The sequence below is a fragment of the Syzygium oleosum genome, unplaced genomic scaffold (genome assembly GCF_021117445.2).
Source record: "Syzygium oleosum isolate NSW1041296 unplaced genomic scaffold, Sole_v2.1 Sole_v2.01, whole genome shotgun sequence".
In the NCBI taxonomy this organism is placed as follows: domain Eukaryota; kingdom Viridiplantae; phylum Streptophyta; class Magnoliopsida; order Myrtales; family Myrtaceae; genus Syzygium; species Syzygium oleosum.
The window spans coordinates 36666820-36685098 of record NW_026607485.1 but is presented as its reverse complement, the minus strand read 5'-3'; the positions used below and the strand labels follow the sequence as shown (position 1 = coordinate 36685098).

The following is an 18279-nucleotide window of genomic DNA, read 5'->3' as shown; positions in this document are numbered from 1 at the left end:
TTTGATGTAGGATGCTCCTTCCATGACTGAAGAAGTTTCCCAATGCCATTCTAGAATGATAGAAAAATTCTCCTTTTTCGCTCTTTCCTTTCTGCAAGTTTTCTCACATTCAAGAGCAGCTGTAGAGGCTGGTTAATTGATTAGGTTGTCGTTGTAAATTTCTAATATGACCTCTCTTTTGAAAGCAAGCATGTGTTCTGCATTCAAGATTGTAGAAGAGAGCATAGTATTCAAGTTATTCCCTGAACCTTTAGGAAAGAAAAGAAATGAAAATTTTTTGTGCAGTCAATTCATCTCTCAATTTTCTCTTTTCAATTTTCTAAATCGTGTACTTTACCTTTAACTTTGCTCTTGTTTTTGGCCTAACTGACTGGACACCCGTTACAACATTACTTGGAACTTGCTGTAAATGGTCCACTGATTTCACTGCCTGACCGTTAACAGACAAAATTTTCTTTTCAATCTTTCGTGGTATTTATTATCTTCAAGTGGTCACGGTCGACTCATCTTTTGAGTTTTGTACTTTTGTTATAGAACAATCAGGAATTGGCAATGACATTTTCTGGGAATTGTTCGTACATGTCTCTGAAGTCTAATGCAGACGCATTTTAAAATGATGTCATGCACTGAACCTATAGCGACAGCAACTCCCCTCCTCCCTCCTTCCTTTTACATTCCAGTGAATCTTGGTGTTACATGAGAATAGTGATCAATATATTTAAATTCTGCCAAAGAAGGATTAAAGAATGGTAACAGCCTTCACTTGGCATTGAATGTGGCCTGTTTTCAATATGTTGGTTGTACAGTGTCTCTTGGGTGCAATGTAACATTAGATTAGATTCTTTCTTAATGCCATTATGTTTAGTAAAGTAATTGTTTTCATTATGGAGGTTTATTTGAAATCTGCTGTACTGGAATTTATGACATTAGGATGCATATTTCTTGTGTGCGTGAAGCGAGGAGATTGGAGGATGTTACTCTAAAGAATTGCTCAAAGTCGTCGAAACAGAGATCTGAGAATAAAACAAGGAAGCGTCCTCTTTTTTCTATGGCGAAGAAACAACTAGATGAGCGCTTCAGTTCTATATCTGAACGAGTTAAATCATTCTCCTCAGTGCATGAGGATTTTGGTGTCAAGCATTTAAGGTTTCTGTCATCAAACTCTGAAGACGAGGATAGTGATGATTGTAAAGATGAAGATAAGAAAGATGAAGGCAAGTTGAGCAGCCATTCGGATCGGTCATCACAGGCTACTAAAAGTGACCGAGTCGGTAGCTGTCCTTATCCATCGGCAATTGAAGAGAGGACGAGGCTTGGTTTAAAAGCTGAAACGGACACTGACCTTTCTGGTGGTGGAAGCTCAAACTGTGTTGAGACTGTCACTCGGAAAAAGAAAAGGAAGTCTAAAGATGCTTCGCGTAGCATCTCTGTTCCCAACAAATTGTTAAGAAGAGATAAGATAGACAAGGATGCCCTTTCAGGGGGCAATGGTAGTGGGGAAAGAGATGATGCCGGCTTGAATGAAAATGATCTATCTCTTGCTTATAGTTCAATGAGAATGTTCATCACAACATGGAAGGAGACTTGTCGGGAGCAAAACGTGACTCAAGTATGTTTTTTCATTCTTATTTAGAGAAAAATTGTCGTGTCCTTAATGTTATATGTAATCCTTATCTTCATCTGATTATCTTTTGCATACTGTTAGATCACTTGTTCATATGTTATTCATAGCACAACCAAGTCTAAGGGCTAGCTACCTATGACCTAGGAAATAAATGGATAAGCTAGCAAGTGTGGACTGAGATATGGGAACTTGTTTTTGATAAAAGTGAGATACGGGGAATTATTAATATCGTGTATTTATAATGTCCTTGTATACTACAAGTCAAGCTTATGTCTGACCCGACTTGAGCCATCCTAACTTTTTATTTCGGATCTTTTTCAAAAGAGAAGTCGATTATCTTTACCTGGGAAGTATTGACCATTTATTTTCCCTTGGGATTGGACAAGCCCGATATGGGGTTCATGAGTATACCATAAAGAGAATCTATCTGGTTAATTGGCAACTCACCTGTAGGTCATCAGCAAGTCGATAAGAGATACTACAACATTTTATGCTCCATGCTTCATGTCAGAACTCTGAGATACCCTGGTTCTAGATTTGAGTGCTTTTATACTTGGGAGAAGATTATGCTTGATGTTTACTATTGGCGTGCTTGTCTAAGCCTCTAGGAACTTAGCTTTTGTGAGAACAACTACTTGTTTGAATATGTTTTTGAAAGAGGCTACAATTGGCATATTCTGGTAGGTCATAGAGGAGGCTTAGCATCTTAGGCCCTTTTCAATTAGCTAATCTCTTTATCAGTACCAACAAATGAGAGCAAGATATGATAAATTAAGTAGTTAAAGATGGAGAGCGTTTTATAACTTATGTTGGTAAGATCTTAAAGCAGTTTCTAACAGATGAAATAAGAAGAGTAGCTTGTCTCTTGGTAGCATCGATGTAAGGGGGAATAAAATGTAGTTCCGAAGTATCTGAAGTGAAGGTGCTAACTAACTTCTGAGATGCGTTTTTTTTTTTTTTTTTGGGGTGGGGAGTGGGTTCAGCTCTCATTGGCCTCGTTTGGTTCAGCTTTGGGAAGGGGCTTTCGGCCTCGAAAGCCCCTTCCCAAAATGCTGAACCGTTTGGTTCGGCTTTCCGAGTCCGGAAAGCCGAAAGCCAGCATTTGGAATGCCATTGGAATGCCGAAAGCCCAAAGCTGGTCCGAACCAGCTTTGGGCTTTCAGCATTCCACAAATGCTGAAGCCTATTTTTCCCTTCCCAAATTGCCCTCACTAAAATTTCAATTTTCCGGTTTTGCCCTGTTACTGTTCATCTTCTTCACCGTGAGGGTGGCTGGCGAAGGGCCGGCGACGTCGCCTGACCCAGGTGACGGCCGCCTGGGGTTGGGCGACCGCCCAGGCGCCGTCGCCTGGGTCGCGCGACCTCAGGCGACGGCCGCCTGGGGTTGGGCGACCGTTGCCTGGGTAGCGCGACCTCAGGCGACCGCCGACCCAGGCGACGGCGCCTGGCGGTCGCCCGACCCCAGGCGGTCGTCGCCTAGGTCAGGCGACCTCGCCGGCCCCTCGCCGGCCCTTCGCCGGCCAGATCCGCCCTCGCCGGCCCTTCGCCGGCCACCCTCGCCGGTGAAGAAGATGAACAGTAATAGGGGCAAAACCGGAATATTAAGAATAAAAATTGCCAAAGCCCTTTGCAAAATTTTTTTTACCAAACACTACTTAGGCCAAAGTAGCTTCACAAATTTTTTTTTACCAAACGCCACTTGCATTTCCCCGAGTGGCTTTCACCTAAAGGTATTTGCATTCCCCCAAGTTGCATTTGAAAAGCCGAACCAAACGGGCCCATTGGTACTTTTGTTTGTTTCCAGTTGTAGCATGGTTTGTTAGAGGTGTTCATTTCTGTGCAACTTTGCTGGATTCTGGGCAGAATTTTTAATTCTAACCGATATGCTATACTTTTCGTTCCTATTGATATATATAATGTCGCAATGGACCTGCTTCTTGTATATCATTTCGAGATTGAAGCCACCCCTTGCTGTTTTTTTTCCCTTTCTTGCAAGGGTTTTTTTGATCTTTTCTCTCTGTATGTTTGAGAAAATTTTTATTGTATCCAGTAGAGTTTGCATTTGCCATCATTTTTTGTTCTTGCAGGTTCTAAAAGGGATGCTTCAGTCATATGATATTACAGCTCAACAAAGAAAGAGGATAATATCTATGTTTTCAACACATCCTTGTCTTGGATTGCTTAATATTGCTGTAAGTAATTTGGACATTTTTTTTATGACATCAGCATTAATATCTTGGCAATTGTATACAATCTGGCTACTCATTGAAAATATGACTGATATTCTCTGTGACATCATTTTCTTTTGCTTATGTACTATGATTGTATTATCCCAAATTCTTCATAATGGCCATGATGATACTTTGCGCTTGGACTTGATTTTCTATCCCTGTTCTATTAAATTGCTAAGGACAGGTTCAGATGCCAACTGTGATGACTATGGTCTAGGCATTTCTCTGTTAATGAATCATAGGACTTGGTGTGTGATTTCACAGGTGAAATAGCCATGAAGGAAGAATTGAAAGTGCATGTTACTAGCACCTGCTATCATACTAAGTGTGGATAGAAATACAAGCAGCCTGCGATGTAGGAGGAATGTATGGTCAGTTAAGTCGTGACACTGCGTACATAATTAATCAAGCAAGAGTAATGGTGTTTTCCTCTGCTAAGGGGGTTACTTGCAGGGACTGCACTTACAAGCTAAGCAAGTGAAATGAGAACTGTTAGCATCTTTGCCTGTAAAATGTAGCTTAAGCTTCTGTTCTATTGTTTTTGTTGGATCATTAGATAACTGAGATGTGAACCTTTGCTCAGTGAGATGAGATTGTTTGGCAGATTAGTGGACATAGAATTGAGGACAAAATTAGCAATAGCTGCACAGAGTGAGTGTTGCTTTGGTGGGAGAAAAAAATCATGAAAGCCCTGGTTCAGATTGTTCGTGTATGAGATAGGAGGCAATTTTCACATGGTCCTGTTTTATGATTCAAATACTGGAGTACTGCCATTGTAAAAGGGGTTTGGGGCAAAAATATCTGGTTACGAGTGTAATAGTTAGTTGGAATTTACAATTCTTGGGAAGGACATGAGATTTTATATGACATAATTCTGTTGGAGAATTAACCTACTTCTTAGGAATGTTTTTTCATCTTTGGAAATCCATGCCATGTATGTGTAACATAATGCTAATGGGGCCACTGTTGTTCTAGATATGTCATTTCAGGATAGTGTTCTAAACATTTATGGAAACATAATTATCCCCCGTCGCCAAATGACAAAGGCCATTGACGTGTCTTTGAAATGAGGCGGCGATTCTTCCATCTTGCTTGCATTTTCACTCTTCCGACCTACTTACAAAGAAATGGAAAATTGAACCTAGGCCATTTATTGGTGTTTTTACTGCTTATCCTAAACTCCTGTGATTGATCCTGCGGCATACTTTCTTATGTAAACATTCAAAAGCCAAATTCTGACTTCAAGTTCTGGGCAATGAAATAAAAGGGTGGATTTGACATTTGTAAATATTGTAAATGGTCGGCATTTATAAAGAGATTATACCCTCTTTGTAATGGTTATAGTGTAGGAAATGCCTTAATCTCCACACCCTGTCCTTAATTTTGAGCAGTCCCTGTCTCTTCTGGGAATAAAACCAAAGTCTCAACTGCTATAGGCATTCCCGATCGAAAAAAAAAAAAACTGCTATAGGCATTCTTAAAGACATCAAGGGGATAATCGTACAGGCATCTATAATGTAGCTGATTTATCCAAAAAAAAATTCATGAAATATAAATTGTTGTGAGAGTGTTGAGATCTTTGCAGCTTCCAATGGACTTTGTCACTTATTATTGAATTTTTAAAAAACTGAAGGCATCCATATCCTCGTGGTTTTATCAGTAATAGAGAAGTCCAATTGCACGCTTGTTTTTATTGTTAACCATGAGGGTCATGGTATGGTGGTGATGGATTGGCTCTGGCAACTAAGAGGTGGAAAGTTTGCTTCCTCAATTCTTTGCCTTGTGTGATCTCACCTTTTGTGGTGACTGGGTGACTCACTTACCTGGGGAGGTTTTTCAACCCCCATACATGTGAACGTTTGGGTTCTTGTCAGCAGAAAAAAATGGATCGACAACAAACAGGTCTTTCCATCTTGCTATTTGAAGGAGTTCAGAAAATCTCCTCAAGCATTTGATCCCAGACGAGATGGTCTTCGCAACAAAAAAAATTACCTTCAATCTTTACAATTCTGATCTATCTCCTCTTTCAAATATGATAGTGAATGTGGTACCTGTGTTTTATGTCTATGATCTTCCTTATGATGTTCCCTTTTGGATTGCAAATCATCAAAATCTGATAAAAATTGACATGTTATGGTGGAATCTACTCAACGAAAGAAAAGGGAAGAAGATAATCATTTGATAGAAAGTGTAATTGATCATGCTTTCAGACCCCCTAGGATGATGTTTGATCGATAAATCAATTAGTATCAGTAAATTGATGACTATTATTTCAATGAAGGAATTGATTAGTGAGCATTTTGCCAGTTTCTTTGTAAAGGTTTTTAATGCCATACAATCTCTGCCACCAACTTGGGATTGGATTGACATTGAAACGGTGAAGAGATCTGCAATATTGTTCTTTGCGAGAGTTAAATTTCCTTCCTCTAAAGAGAAACATGGTCCGAACTTTTCTAGTTTTGCAGCAACTTCTCCATAATTAGATTCCAAAGTGCTTCCTTTTGAATTTGGCTCCTCAGGGTAGCCCAAGATGCTAAGAAGTTAACAGTGTAGTTGTCCACAGAAATGATTTCGGTCTTAGTTACGCTATATCTTCTCTATTTGCAGTGAAATGCTTATTGGAACATTGAAGTGCATGATATTATAGCCCCTGTTTCCCCTTTCTTCCAACATGAATTTATGTTTATTTTGTCTGTATGAAGCCATTAGTATCTTTCTGTGCTCTAGGCTTTGTGCGAATATCTAAACGTTTTTGAGTTGGATTGGCAGGATTAGCTCTCATGTGTTAATTCAATGTATATGATTGGCCATGTTCCTATTTTAGCTGTTACTCATGTTGAAAGACCTTCCAAAAAATATTTCCACGAGGCATTTTTGGTTGTGCAATTTTTTATTTGGACCAATGATTGTTTGGCATTTCTGTGTCCGCAAGACCATTTAGTTCTTCCTGTGATTGTTCCTTCTTATATGTTATAGGTGACTTCTATCAAATGTGGAATGTGGGACAATATATATGATACTCTTCAAGCCATTGATGAAAACGAAAGAGATGAGACAGGTTCTGATGAGGGCACGAAGTACGAAATAATAGATGTTGTGCCCAGTGAAAAGAACTTAGCAGTCACCAGTACACTCAATAATGAGGCAACATACAGTGAGTATTGTTGATGAATGAACACCGATCCCTCTTCTCTCTCTCTTGCGCACACATGTTCACGTGCTTGCATGCGCATGCTCTACTTCTTTTCTTGATAGTTCAGTTTTCTTTTGTGTTCATTTTACAAAAATCTGCATGAAGCAGAGACAAAACTTAATTGCTGAGTAATTGCAATGGGAGATTAAGTGCTCAAGAAGGAGGCACGACTGCTTTCTTCTGTAGTAAAAATTTGAATGTAGGTCAATCCCATGATGTTCTGCTTAAAGTTACCAGAACCAAATTTGATCTGTACTTTTCCTCACCTAAGTAGTTAGCAAGGGGGGACCAACGATACTTTCATACAAAAACTTGCAACATAGATTTTAGCCCCTCTGAGTTTCTTATCTGATTCTGGCCTTTTTGTTCTATCATTCAAACTGTACTTGAAATTTTACAGGTGTTACTGTTGAGGATGTGATCAGCAAAGTGGCTTCTTTTCTTGAGCTTGATGATGAACTCCATTATAAGCGAAAATTACCTTCTGATGAGAATTATAACATTTTCAAGAAGCTTCATGATTGTGAGTCTTGGGTGGCAGAGCAGTTTTCTGTGGGGGAATTTAAGTCCCTTGGTCATGGGAACTTCTTACAATTCTTAGGAAAGAACTACTCAGAACTGCCTAGAAAAGTTCAAAAGCTTTTGACAGGTGAAATATGTGAAAAGACCCCTTTTGATATTTGCATGCTTCAGCAGCAACTAGTTGCAATAATATGTCAAGCAGCAGATAATCTATGGGGGGATGAAACTATTACCGAGCAAAGGATTTTCATGCTTCTAAGACAGCAATTCCCACTACTCAATTTTAAAATTGTTGGTGGTAGTTTTCTTAAGGATTTCTTAGAGATGGTGAGAGAACATAGGAGCTGTGTGACATCAAGATGTGTGCTATACTCAACATCATTGGTGGCATCATCATCTGTGAATGATGGTATGGAATCATTGGAAGTCAAAACTGTAGGATTTGATATTGATCCTAAAATGGAAAGACCTCTACATGCACCTTGCAAGGATGCAATTGAAGTCTTGCTCAAAGCACCAATTTTTTCGGACTTATTGTCATGGTCACATTGGGAACGGAAATTTGCTCCTGCACATGGTCCTTTGGTTGATTTTCTGTTGAATGAAGTCAATTCAAAGGAGCTGTTGTGTTTGGTGACAAATGATGGGAAAGTGATACGGATTGACCATTCAGCGACCATTGATTCTTTCTTGGAAGCCGCACTAAGAGGATCCTCTTTCCTGACTGCGGTGAAGCTATTGTCATTCTTCTCATTAGTTGGAGGAGAAAAACATGTTCCTTTGGCTCTTCTAAAATCCCATGCGTGTCGAGCATTTGAAGTTATTATTGAAAATTCTCAGGATGGTGTTGATGCTGATGTTTGTAGGAACTCTCGCATGCATGGCCTTCACGATAAAATTTTGGATCAAACTTCTGGTAGTGTTGAGGGTAACCTCCCTGGAAAAGGGAGCATAGCCAACGAAGCAGTGCCTCTTGCATTGAGATTTTTTCTAGATTGTCTCGATTATGTACCATCGGAATTTTGTGCTTTTGTTGCTGATGTGTTGCTTACTGGACTACGATCTGTTCTCAAGGATGCGCCTCTGGCCATTTTGAAGGAATGCAACAAATTACAGCAGCGGCTCCTGCTCCGTAGAATAGGGTTTTCTCTTGGTATAATTGAATGGATGGATGATAACAATATATTTGCTTCCACTGCTGGTACCAGCTCTACTGCCAGTGGTACTCCGCGCATTAAAACTACGGGGTCAGATACGATCACAAGCTTAAGACCTGTGGAAGGTTCTTTAGATGAGCTTTCCTCTTCCAGGGCTGATATTGTTGTCTCTGTTTCAAATGAAGGAAATGTGTCTACCAGAGCTAGGTGCACAACTGGTAATGTGGGCAATGGTGACGTACACCCTTCCACCGAACTGAACGGAGATACTGATGCTGCATGTGTGATTGAGTCAATCAGGAGGGGTGAATTTGGACTGGATCCAACTCTCTCAATTACAGAGAGTAACATGTTAAAGAAACAGCATGCTCGCCTCGGGAGAGCACTTCATTGTCTTTCACAAGAATTGTATTCTCAAGATTCACATTTTCTCCTTGAGCTGGTAAGATACCTTGTCGTGATGCGCTTTTGCATTCGATTTGTTTTTTCATTTTCCAATCTAGTTCAATAAGAGGTGTCATAATTTTTATTGACCGTTCTATTGTATTTGGGCTTTGTCAATTGTTAACTTGAACAACCCTTCAATTGCATCTCCCACTCTGCCGAATCCATTTTCAATTGGCAGCTCTCCGTGCTTTATTGATTTGTATGAAATGGATTTTATGTATATGCTAAGCATTATCCGGCCTTATGCTGACAAAAGTTGATAGTGCAAGTCTCAATACTTCTGCATAATACTAAGCTATATGATCTACTTAACTATAATTGGAAAATTCCCAGTTAGAAATGACCTCAATTGAAGCTAGTGTAGGGGTTTATAGGTTATCTGTTAATATGCATCTTATATTTATAATCTTTATATTGAGTTTTCTTTTATTTTCACCAATTCAAGCTGACAGATGCATAATCTGTGGGAGGAATTGAACTCATCAGGAGCCACAAAAGAAATTTGGTATAGAAATTCCTGCATGTGATAAAATTAGTATTGGGAGAAACGGTATCCCAACTCACATATGTGGAATGTATGCGCGGACAAGTTGCAGTCCCTGAAGCTAGAAATTAATAATATCTTCTCAATGGAGTCAAAATAAGTAGACCTTCTGACCATAGCATTGGAATTTTTTGCTGGACATCTGTTCTTGTAGATAGCAAGAAAACAAGTATATAATTCAAGCTTTTTTCCAAGAAGAGAGTTTTTGCGAAGAAGATGATGAGCACTAATATCTATATATATATATATCTATATTTACGTTTATATATGTATATATGTACGTATCTGTATATATGGCCTTGATCTCCTATGTTTTACCTTTATCCACAAAAGATATGGCTATATTCTCTACATGTTGCAATTCACATGCTCATTAGGTGAATTGTAAAGTTTTGCTCACGGGCATTGCATTGAGAATTTTGTGAAAAATAAGGAAGTTCTGCAATATGTTTCAATGGGTATTTAATTTTTTAGGCATTGATTCACATGATTTCTCTTTGTTGTGGTGTTCCCAGAACCATTGTTTACAGTTGCGCAAACATGCTGACATCTTTTTATGTTCATGTATGTTTGTATTGCCAAAGGCAACCTGTCAAATTCTATCACGGTGTATTGACTGCATCTCCTGACATTTGATTCAGGTCCAAAACGCTGATGATAATCTTTATCTGGAATATGTGGAACCAACTTTAACATTCATTCTTCAAGATTCAGGTATCGTTATTTTAAATAATGAACGAGGTTTTTTGGCTGAAAACATCAGAGCTCTGTGTGATGTTGGAAATTCAACAAAAAAAGGATCTCGTGCTGGATACATTGGGCAGAAAGGGATAGGCTTCAAATCGGTATTTCGGGTATGTTACAAGAGCCATCATCACAATTATTCATCCTTTCTTTGTCTCTTTTCCTGCTTCCACCTTCATGTCATTCAACTTCACCGTGATTTGAGAGAGAATAGAGAAAAATGACTATCTCTCTCTCGTGCATGCGTGCATGGACACAAATTATGCATTTGCACGGGGCGCTTATTGAGCTCAAACAATAAAAAATCCTGGGCACATACATGTGCGAAGCGGAAGCAACAAGCAGTTATTCCGCAACATTATCATTGTATCAGATTGCTTCTGCTAGATTTTCGGTGATTAAGATTATTACTTAAAAATAGACCTGGAATCTGGTGCACCTTCCTCCCTTTGAGCAGCAGGCAAACTCTGAATCCAGATCTAATCGAGAGCTGACTGCTGAATTTAAGTGCTCACTGTAGATTTTGCAATTAAGAACTTGTGGCTTTCATATGTGTCTTCATTGAATTTTTTAAGTGTAATCTAACTTGATTCACTCCTTCCAATATGCTACCAAATCCAAAGTGTCAGATCAAACCAGGTGAAGGCTAGAGCATTCGATTAACTATTTTTTTCCTTGTTAAAAATCATTTTTGACTCTCGCTGTGCATTGTCTGTTTATGGTGTTGTAGATGCCTTATTTCTAAGCAAGAAAGGACAGCAAGACTTTTGAGTATGTGGCTGTGCACAATGCTTAGAATTGCTCTATGTGCATGAATGTCCTCTATATTTGATCCAAGGCATCTTTTTGTATAAAAAAACCCTCCCTTATATGTTATTACACCTCTGAAGGTTAAAATCCTTGGAGAGATTAATCATGAAGTTGACTTCTCTATTTTTATAGTGAATATTCACAATCGGTGTTTCCTGGCAAGTAGGAACCTTGTTTGCAGATACAGATGAAGGTGGTTGAGACCTGATCTCATTGTTTACATGGTTAATTGGAAAGAAATTTATTTTTAGCATTTTGAGAAAATCAGTCTTCATCTGTTAATTGGAGAGATTGATATTCTTAGGGTGCGTATGGCAACGATTCTGTGTCCAAGAACTGATTCTGCTTAGAAATGATTCTTTTTTATTCCGTACCCGGGAACAATTTCTAAGCATTTGAAGGCGTTTGGTAACTGCCCAAAATTTCTATTCTTAGAATAGAAAAAGAACAGAAATGCATTTGGTAACTACACAAAATTTCATTTTATTAATAATATTTTAATAATATTTTGAATTTTTAAATATTTCTTTCCTTTTTTTATTTTTTTTTCTTTCCCTTCCCTTCCTTGGCCATGACTAGTCGCCGGCGCCGGCAACCGGCCATAGGCTAGGGCCGGCGAGGTCGGCCTCGCCAGATCTGGATGAGGTCGAGCCTCGCCTAGCCAAGGCAAGGCCTCGCCGTCGCCGTCGCGAGCCGCCCTCGCCGGCCCTGGCCTGTGGCCGGTTGCTGGCGGCCGGTGGCCAGCGGGTGGCTGGTGGCACGCCTGGAAGAAGAAGAGCAACAAACCAGAAAAAAAGAAGAAACCAAGAAGAATTAGAAATGGAAAAATTGTTCTAGAATCAAGAAGCAAAAGTTGCTTCTTGATTCTATTCCAAAACTGATTCTGGGAACAATTTTTTGCAAAATTGTGCCCGGGCACAAAAAATTTAACAAACGGATTTCTGTTCCCAAAATGATTCTGGAAACAAAAGAACATAAATTTTTACTATTTGGCAACTTGCCAAATGGGCCCTTAGTGCTATCGTTACAAAGATTCATATAGAGAAGGTTATGCCAACATCATCATCTTATATTAGGTTTATGAAATTAAATTGAAACTGCTCTCTTCGCGAGCTATGTTTATATCTTCTGTCCTTTTACATCTCCCTTCAATTGTAAGTATCTTTTTCTGTAGAGCTATTACAAATCATCTGAAGTCAGGTTGTTTTATGGTCTGATTAGCGTGAGTTAAGATCAATTTAATGGACTCTGCTCAATATTTTTTTAGGTAACAGATGCTCCAGAGATACATTCTAATGGATTTCATGTGAAGTTTGACATAACTGAAGGTCAAATTGGTTTTGTCCTGCCAACTCTTATCCCTGCTTGCAATGTCGATTTATTCTCCAGGCTGGTTTCTAGTGATTCTGATGATATGAATGGTAGCTGCTGGAACACTTGTATTGTACTTCCTTTCAGATCAAAGCTGTCAGAAGGAAGTGCCATGAAAAGCATTTTAACTATGTTTTCAGATCTTCATCCCTCACTGTTACTCTTTCTTCATCGTCTCCAGTGTATTAAGTTTAGAAACATGCTGAATGACTCACTGATAATCATGAGAAAAGAGGTTCTAGGGAATAATATTGTCAAGGTTTCTCATGGGAAAGACAAAATGACATGGTTGGTAGTTTCTCGAAAGTTGCAGTCAAATTTCATTCGGCGCGATGTGCAGATTACGGAGATTGCGATGGCATTTACACTGCAGGAAGGAGATTGCGGTTATTACATCCCCTTTCTGGTGCAACAGCCAGTATTTGCATTTCTTCCTCTGAGAACTTATGGTTTAAAATTTATTCTCCAAGGTGACTTTGTACTTCCCTCATCAAGAGAGGAAGTGGATGGAGATAGTCCCTGGAACCAATGGTTACTGTCAGAGTGTCCTGAGTTGTTTGCAAGTGCGAAGGAATTTTTTTGTGCACTTCCTTGTTTTAGGGAGAATCCAGGTAAGGCTGTATCAGCATATATGAGCTTTGTTCCACTACTTGGTGAAGTACATGGCTTTTTTGCTAGTCTTCCAAGGATGATAATTTCCAGGCTCCGCATGTCAAACTGCTTACTCCTGGAAGGAGATTGCGGCAAGTGGGTTCCTCCATGCAAGGTTTTGAGGGGTTGGGATGAACAGGCTCAGACTCTTCTAACTGATGGTTTGCTGCAAGAGCACCTTGGCCTTGGGTTCTTGAACAAGGACATAGTTCTGTCTGATCAGCTAGCAAGGGCATTAGGTATTGAGGAATATGGTACTAAAACTTTACAGCAGCTCTTGTCTTCTTTGTGTAACAAGGAAAATGGTCTCCAGTCACTTGGTCTGTCCTGGTTATGTCGCTTTCTAAACGTTCTTTACATGATGTCATTTCAGTCTTCTGGTCTTGTTGCCGATGTCTCTAGGATGGAGAAAGATCTCATAAAGAACCTTCAGAAGATTGCATTTATTCCACTTTCTGATGGTACTTACAGCTCACTAGACAGAGGTACTATTTGGTTACATACTGATGGCATGAGCAGTGGATCTGATGGTGAGCATGGGCTCAGAGCATTTCCCAGTATGTATAGGAAACTCTGTATTGTAAGCCCTGCCCTCTTCTCGGTGACAGATGATTTCTCATGTTTGGATGTGGATTACGTGGATAATGTCACAAAAATGCTTCACAGAATTGGTGTTCAGCGGCTATCAGCACATGAAATTGTTAAAGTACACATCTTGCCTTCTCTATCCATTGACAGGAATAGCTTGGATAAGAACTTAATGATAGAATATGTTTGCTTTGTGATGATCCACCTGCAATCTGGCTGCCCAACTTGTCGGATTGACAAGGATTCAATCATATCAGAGTTGCGAAATAAAGCTTTTATTTTGACAAATTATGGCTTCAAACGCATTGTTGAGGTGCCAATTCATTTCAGTGAAGATTATGGAAATCCTATAAACATACATCAGCTGATTAATGTTACAGACATGAGATGGCATGTGGTTGATTCATCCTATTTGAAACATCCAGTCACGGAGTCATTCTCTTGTGGAAAGACGAAGTGGAGGGAATTTTTTCAGGAAATGGGTATCGCTGATTTTCTGCAAGTAGTTCAAGTTCAGAAGAGTGTTACTGATATATCTCCTGAAAACTCTAAGAGAATGCTTTTTGATATGGACCTTATCACCCCCGGGTTGGTTGTGAAAGATTGGGAATCAAAGGAGTTAGTTCAAATGTTATCCCAGTTTTCTAAAACAGGCAATAAGGAGAGTTGCAAATATCTGTTGGAGGTTCTTGATACTTATTGGGAACATCTTTTTTATGATAAAGTAAATGGTTATTACTACCCTACATCTAATGAGGATCCCAAACCCTTCAAGTCATCGTTTATGAACAGTATCTGTGATCTCCAGTGGGTAGTATCAAGCATGGATGATGATCTCCACTGCCCTAAGGATTTATTCTATGATTGCGAGGCGGTGCGCTTAATTTTGGGTGCTTCTGCTCCCTATGCTGTCCCAAAGGTTAGGCAGTCTTTACTTCTTGGGCCACAGTCTTGCCTTTTAGCTTACTTTCCTGTTTGCAAGTTTTATCTCAACATTCCACTCGTGAAGTCTTTAGGAACAAGATTTTATTTTATTTTTTACCTCTTCTTCTTTGTCTGTTTTTAAAAATGCCACTTGGTTAGCTCTGAGGTCAAAGCCTTGTGTGCTCCTATTTACTTCAACTTGTTCTATGTTGATTGCTGTGATTTTAGTAAACAATATTCGATTATTTTGCTTTTTCCAAGAATGAGCACAAGTTTTGGATCTTGTATATACTTTGCCAATCTTCTTGATGATATTGAAGGAACATTGACTCATTGACCATGTTCCTTAGAAGCAAAATTGAGGAAGCATAACTGATGATTTGGCATGCGCTGAATTCTTAATGACTAAAATCAAGGCCGTGTATGTCCCTTTAAAATGTCAGGCCTATGCTGGCAAAATTTCATATATTTTTTTTGTGTGCTGTTTTTCCTTTCAATAGGTGAGAAGTGAAAAGTTGCTAAGTGATATCGGGTTCAAGACTGAAGTTAACCTAGATGATGTTCTGGCAATGTTACAAATTTGGAGAAGATCTGGCAACCTTTTCAAGGCCAGGTATACTTTAGGATCCCTATTTGAGTCTTTTCTTTGCATTTTCTTATTTTGAAAGAGGAAAGCTGATAATTATTTCATCTCTTTTGTTCTTTTATTTAAATTTAAAAGGAAAGAAGATATGTTATGGTTGTTTGTGCGCAGCATATTGTCTACAATTTGCAGGAGTTAAACAATCCCAAGTCTGTGTAAGCTAACCGGTTTAATGATTTGGATTATGCATTGGAGAATCGCACCATTGTTATGAGATTTCATGGCATTTTCGGTCATATAATATTCTGATTTTGTTTGAATAGTTTCTGTTAAGTGACGAATTTGAGGTATGCATTTTTGACATCTCATGGTGGAAAATAATCTTTTAATTGATAAAAAAAATAATTAAATTGATGTGGTACCCAGAGGTATATCCTCTATGAAAAATTCTTTTACAAAACATCAATTCTACACATTCTATGAGAATGGTGTATAATTTCAGAGACCTCTGGGCTTTTGTTGCCTATATAGCTTTTCAATTTTTCCATATGAAATCAAGTATTTTCCTAGGATTTTCGAGTCATGAATTTGATAAAGAGTTTACTCCTAGTTCATTCAAAGCTTTAGGTTATTGAACCACTGGAAGCAATTGAGCTTATTGGGATAATCTACTTGGTTTGATTTCAATCTTTTGAAATGACATTAGATCTGTCTGTTGGTGTTTGATCCATATAAGGTTTGGGATCTATTCTCTACTGAAAAATATTGTGCCAAAATCTCCTCAACTGGAGAATTCTGTGATGTATGGTAATGAATAGGAATTGCGGATCTGATCCTTACTGGAACCTCTGTAGATACCAGCAAGATCAGGGTGAAAATGTATGCTTTGTGGCTCAAATAATGAGTTTTTTCCCCTCTTTTGGCACGTAAAATCATTTGCACATCTGGAACTCTCTGAATTGTTTGTCAACTGCCACACCAAAAAGCATCTCCTTTATTTTTTGGTCAGACAAAAAGCATCTCCTTTACAAGCCTTTATTAGTTGTCAACTATTGATGGTATCTGTTGGCATGTATAATCGTTTGCACATTCGGAACTCTCTGAATTGTTTGTCAATTGCCCTGCTGAAATTTTTTTTGGTCAGACGAAAGGCATCTCCTTCACAAGCCTTTATTAGGAGTCAACCATTGATGGTATATTGTTGTGTCTATAAGGGCCTCCAGAATGACAAATTAGGCCCCTTTACTCCTACCCCAACCATTTCCAACCCTCTTCCTTTTAAATATCCAGTTTCTTAATTTGTATGGCAAATCTGCCTGACTGAACCTTCTCTTGCGAGTAAGCCACAGCAATTAGCTCAAGCTTACAACTGGAGATCTAACATTTTATAAACTTAGTTGAGTTCATTTCTGAGTGATAAATATAATTTCATTAAGGCAGCACCAAGGGGGTACCACCCCTATACAAAACAGCACGGCACCCATATACAGATTTTAGCACAAAATAGTGTTTCTAACATTTCCAATAGATGTATGAAGTTTAATTTTCCTGCTATACCAAAAGTGAAGGGTGTACAACCCATTATTCCTAAAGGAATCCCCAGAGGATTCAGCTCCTTAGTTTTCTGTTTCTGGCCAACACAAACCAATAGTCCCTCTCCAAGCCCCAAGATCCTGATGCACCACGCCTGATGTCACCCAATTTACTCCTAATTTGGAACAACTGTAGTCCAAATCTTTTTGGTCCAGCTACATTGTAAAAGTAAGTGATTAAACACTCTCTTTTTCAATCTTGCACAAAAAAACACCTATTACTTTCCAAATAGATTTCCAAGGGGAGATTGTGCTCTGTTGTAATTGCGTTTGAGTGAAGATGAGATCTGAATAATAGGATTTGATAGAAAAATTTCCAGAGGTACAACAATTCGACCGTAGCATATTGTCCTCAGGTACATCTAACATTGCTTGATACAATAACTCAACAAACGGTCGAGAAAGCTTCGAGCCCCAACATTGAGCCCTACGGATTCAGAAAGAAGTCTTTGAAATCAGTGTCTTTACACCATATGTCATTCCAACATTCCCCAATCTAATAGAAAGTTGTTTTCAAAAGCATTTCATCCTTGCCTTATGTGCTTCCAAAGCCCCGACTCCAATTGCTCCTCAATTAGATTTAGTTGTCCAATCTAGATCCTTCCAAACCAAATTTCGCAACCATACTCTCCTCCAAAGGATAGTTTCTCCACATTTGATCTCCACAGCCACTTCTTAAGCAAAGCTTTATTTACAAATACCAACGACTTTATGCCCAAGCCCCCATTAGGAACCTGTTGTATTACAATGCTCCAATTAACTAGATGAAATCTCGGATTGTCATTCCAATCTCCCCAGAGAATCGTTATATGCTTTCAAGTCTTTCTGTCAACAAGATAGGGATTGGTAATGAAGAGAGAAAGCAAACCGGAGGATTTAGAGAGCGCATACTTCAACAACGCAAGTCTAACTCCCTTAGATAAATAAGCCATTTTTCAACCACTTAAACTGTTCTCAAATCTTTGTATCATTGGATGCCAAACAATTTTTGCTTATGAGTGGATCCCAACGACCATCCCAGTACTTTATAGGCAAGAATGTGAGACATTTCTTGCACATTTACATTTCAGCCCAAAACACCCTCAAAACACAGCAATATGCCTCTAAAGTCTCAAGTGCAGAATTTGTTTAATGTCATCCTCCAACAAAATGATGGTGTCATCTGCAAATAAAAGATGGGATATGGAAACTTCATCGCAAGCATTGCTAACCTCGAAGCCATTATACAAGCCCTCATCAGTAGCAGCATCTTACTTAATATTTCCATAACCAGCAGAAACATCAAACATGACAGAGGA

At 38.9% G+C, this 18279-nt stretch overlaps 1 protein-coding gene across 4 annotated transcripts in view; it reads left to right on the top strand.

Annotated features, from left to right (window-relative positions):
* LOC115679514 (protein NO VEIN-like) overlaps positions 1-18279 on the top strand; it is a 31097-nt gene that overhangs the window by 1999 nt on the left and 10819 nt on the right. For 2 of the 4 annotated variants that reach the window (XM_056319013.1, XM_056319016.1), the window contains 7 exons: positions 931-1609; positions 3712-3816; positions 6832-7009; positions 7449-9169; positions 10360-10572; positions 12540-14801; positions 15307-15419. In XM_056319013.1, the coding sequence (XP_056174988.1) occupies positions 931-1609; positions 3712-3816; positions 6832-7009; positions 7449-9169; positions 10360-10572; positions 12540-14801; positions 15307-15419 (5271 nt within the window). The remainder of the gene's footprint in view (positions 1-930; positions 1610-3711; positions 3817-6831; positions 7010-7448; positions 9170-10359; positions 10573-12539; positions 14802-15306; positions 15420-18279) is intronic. The other 2 variants (XM_056319031.1, XM_056319021.1) reach the window with 1 other exon arrangement.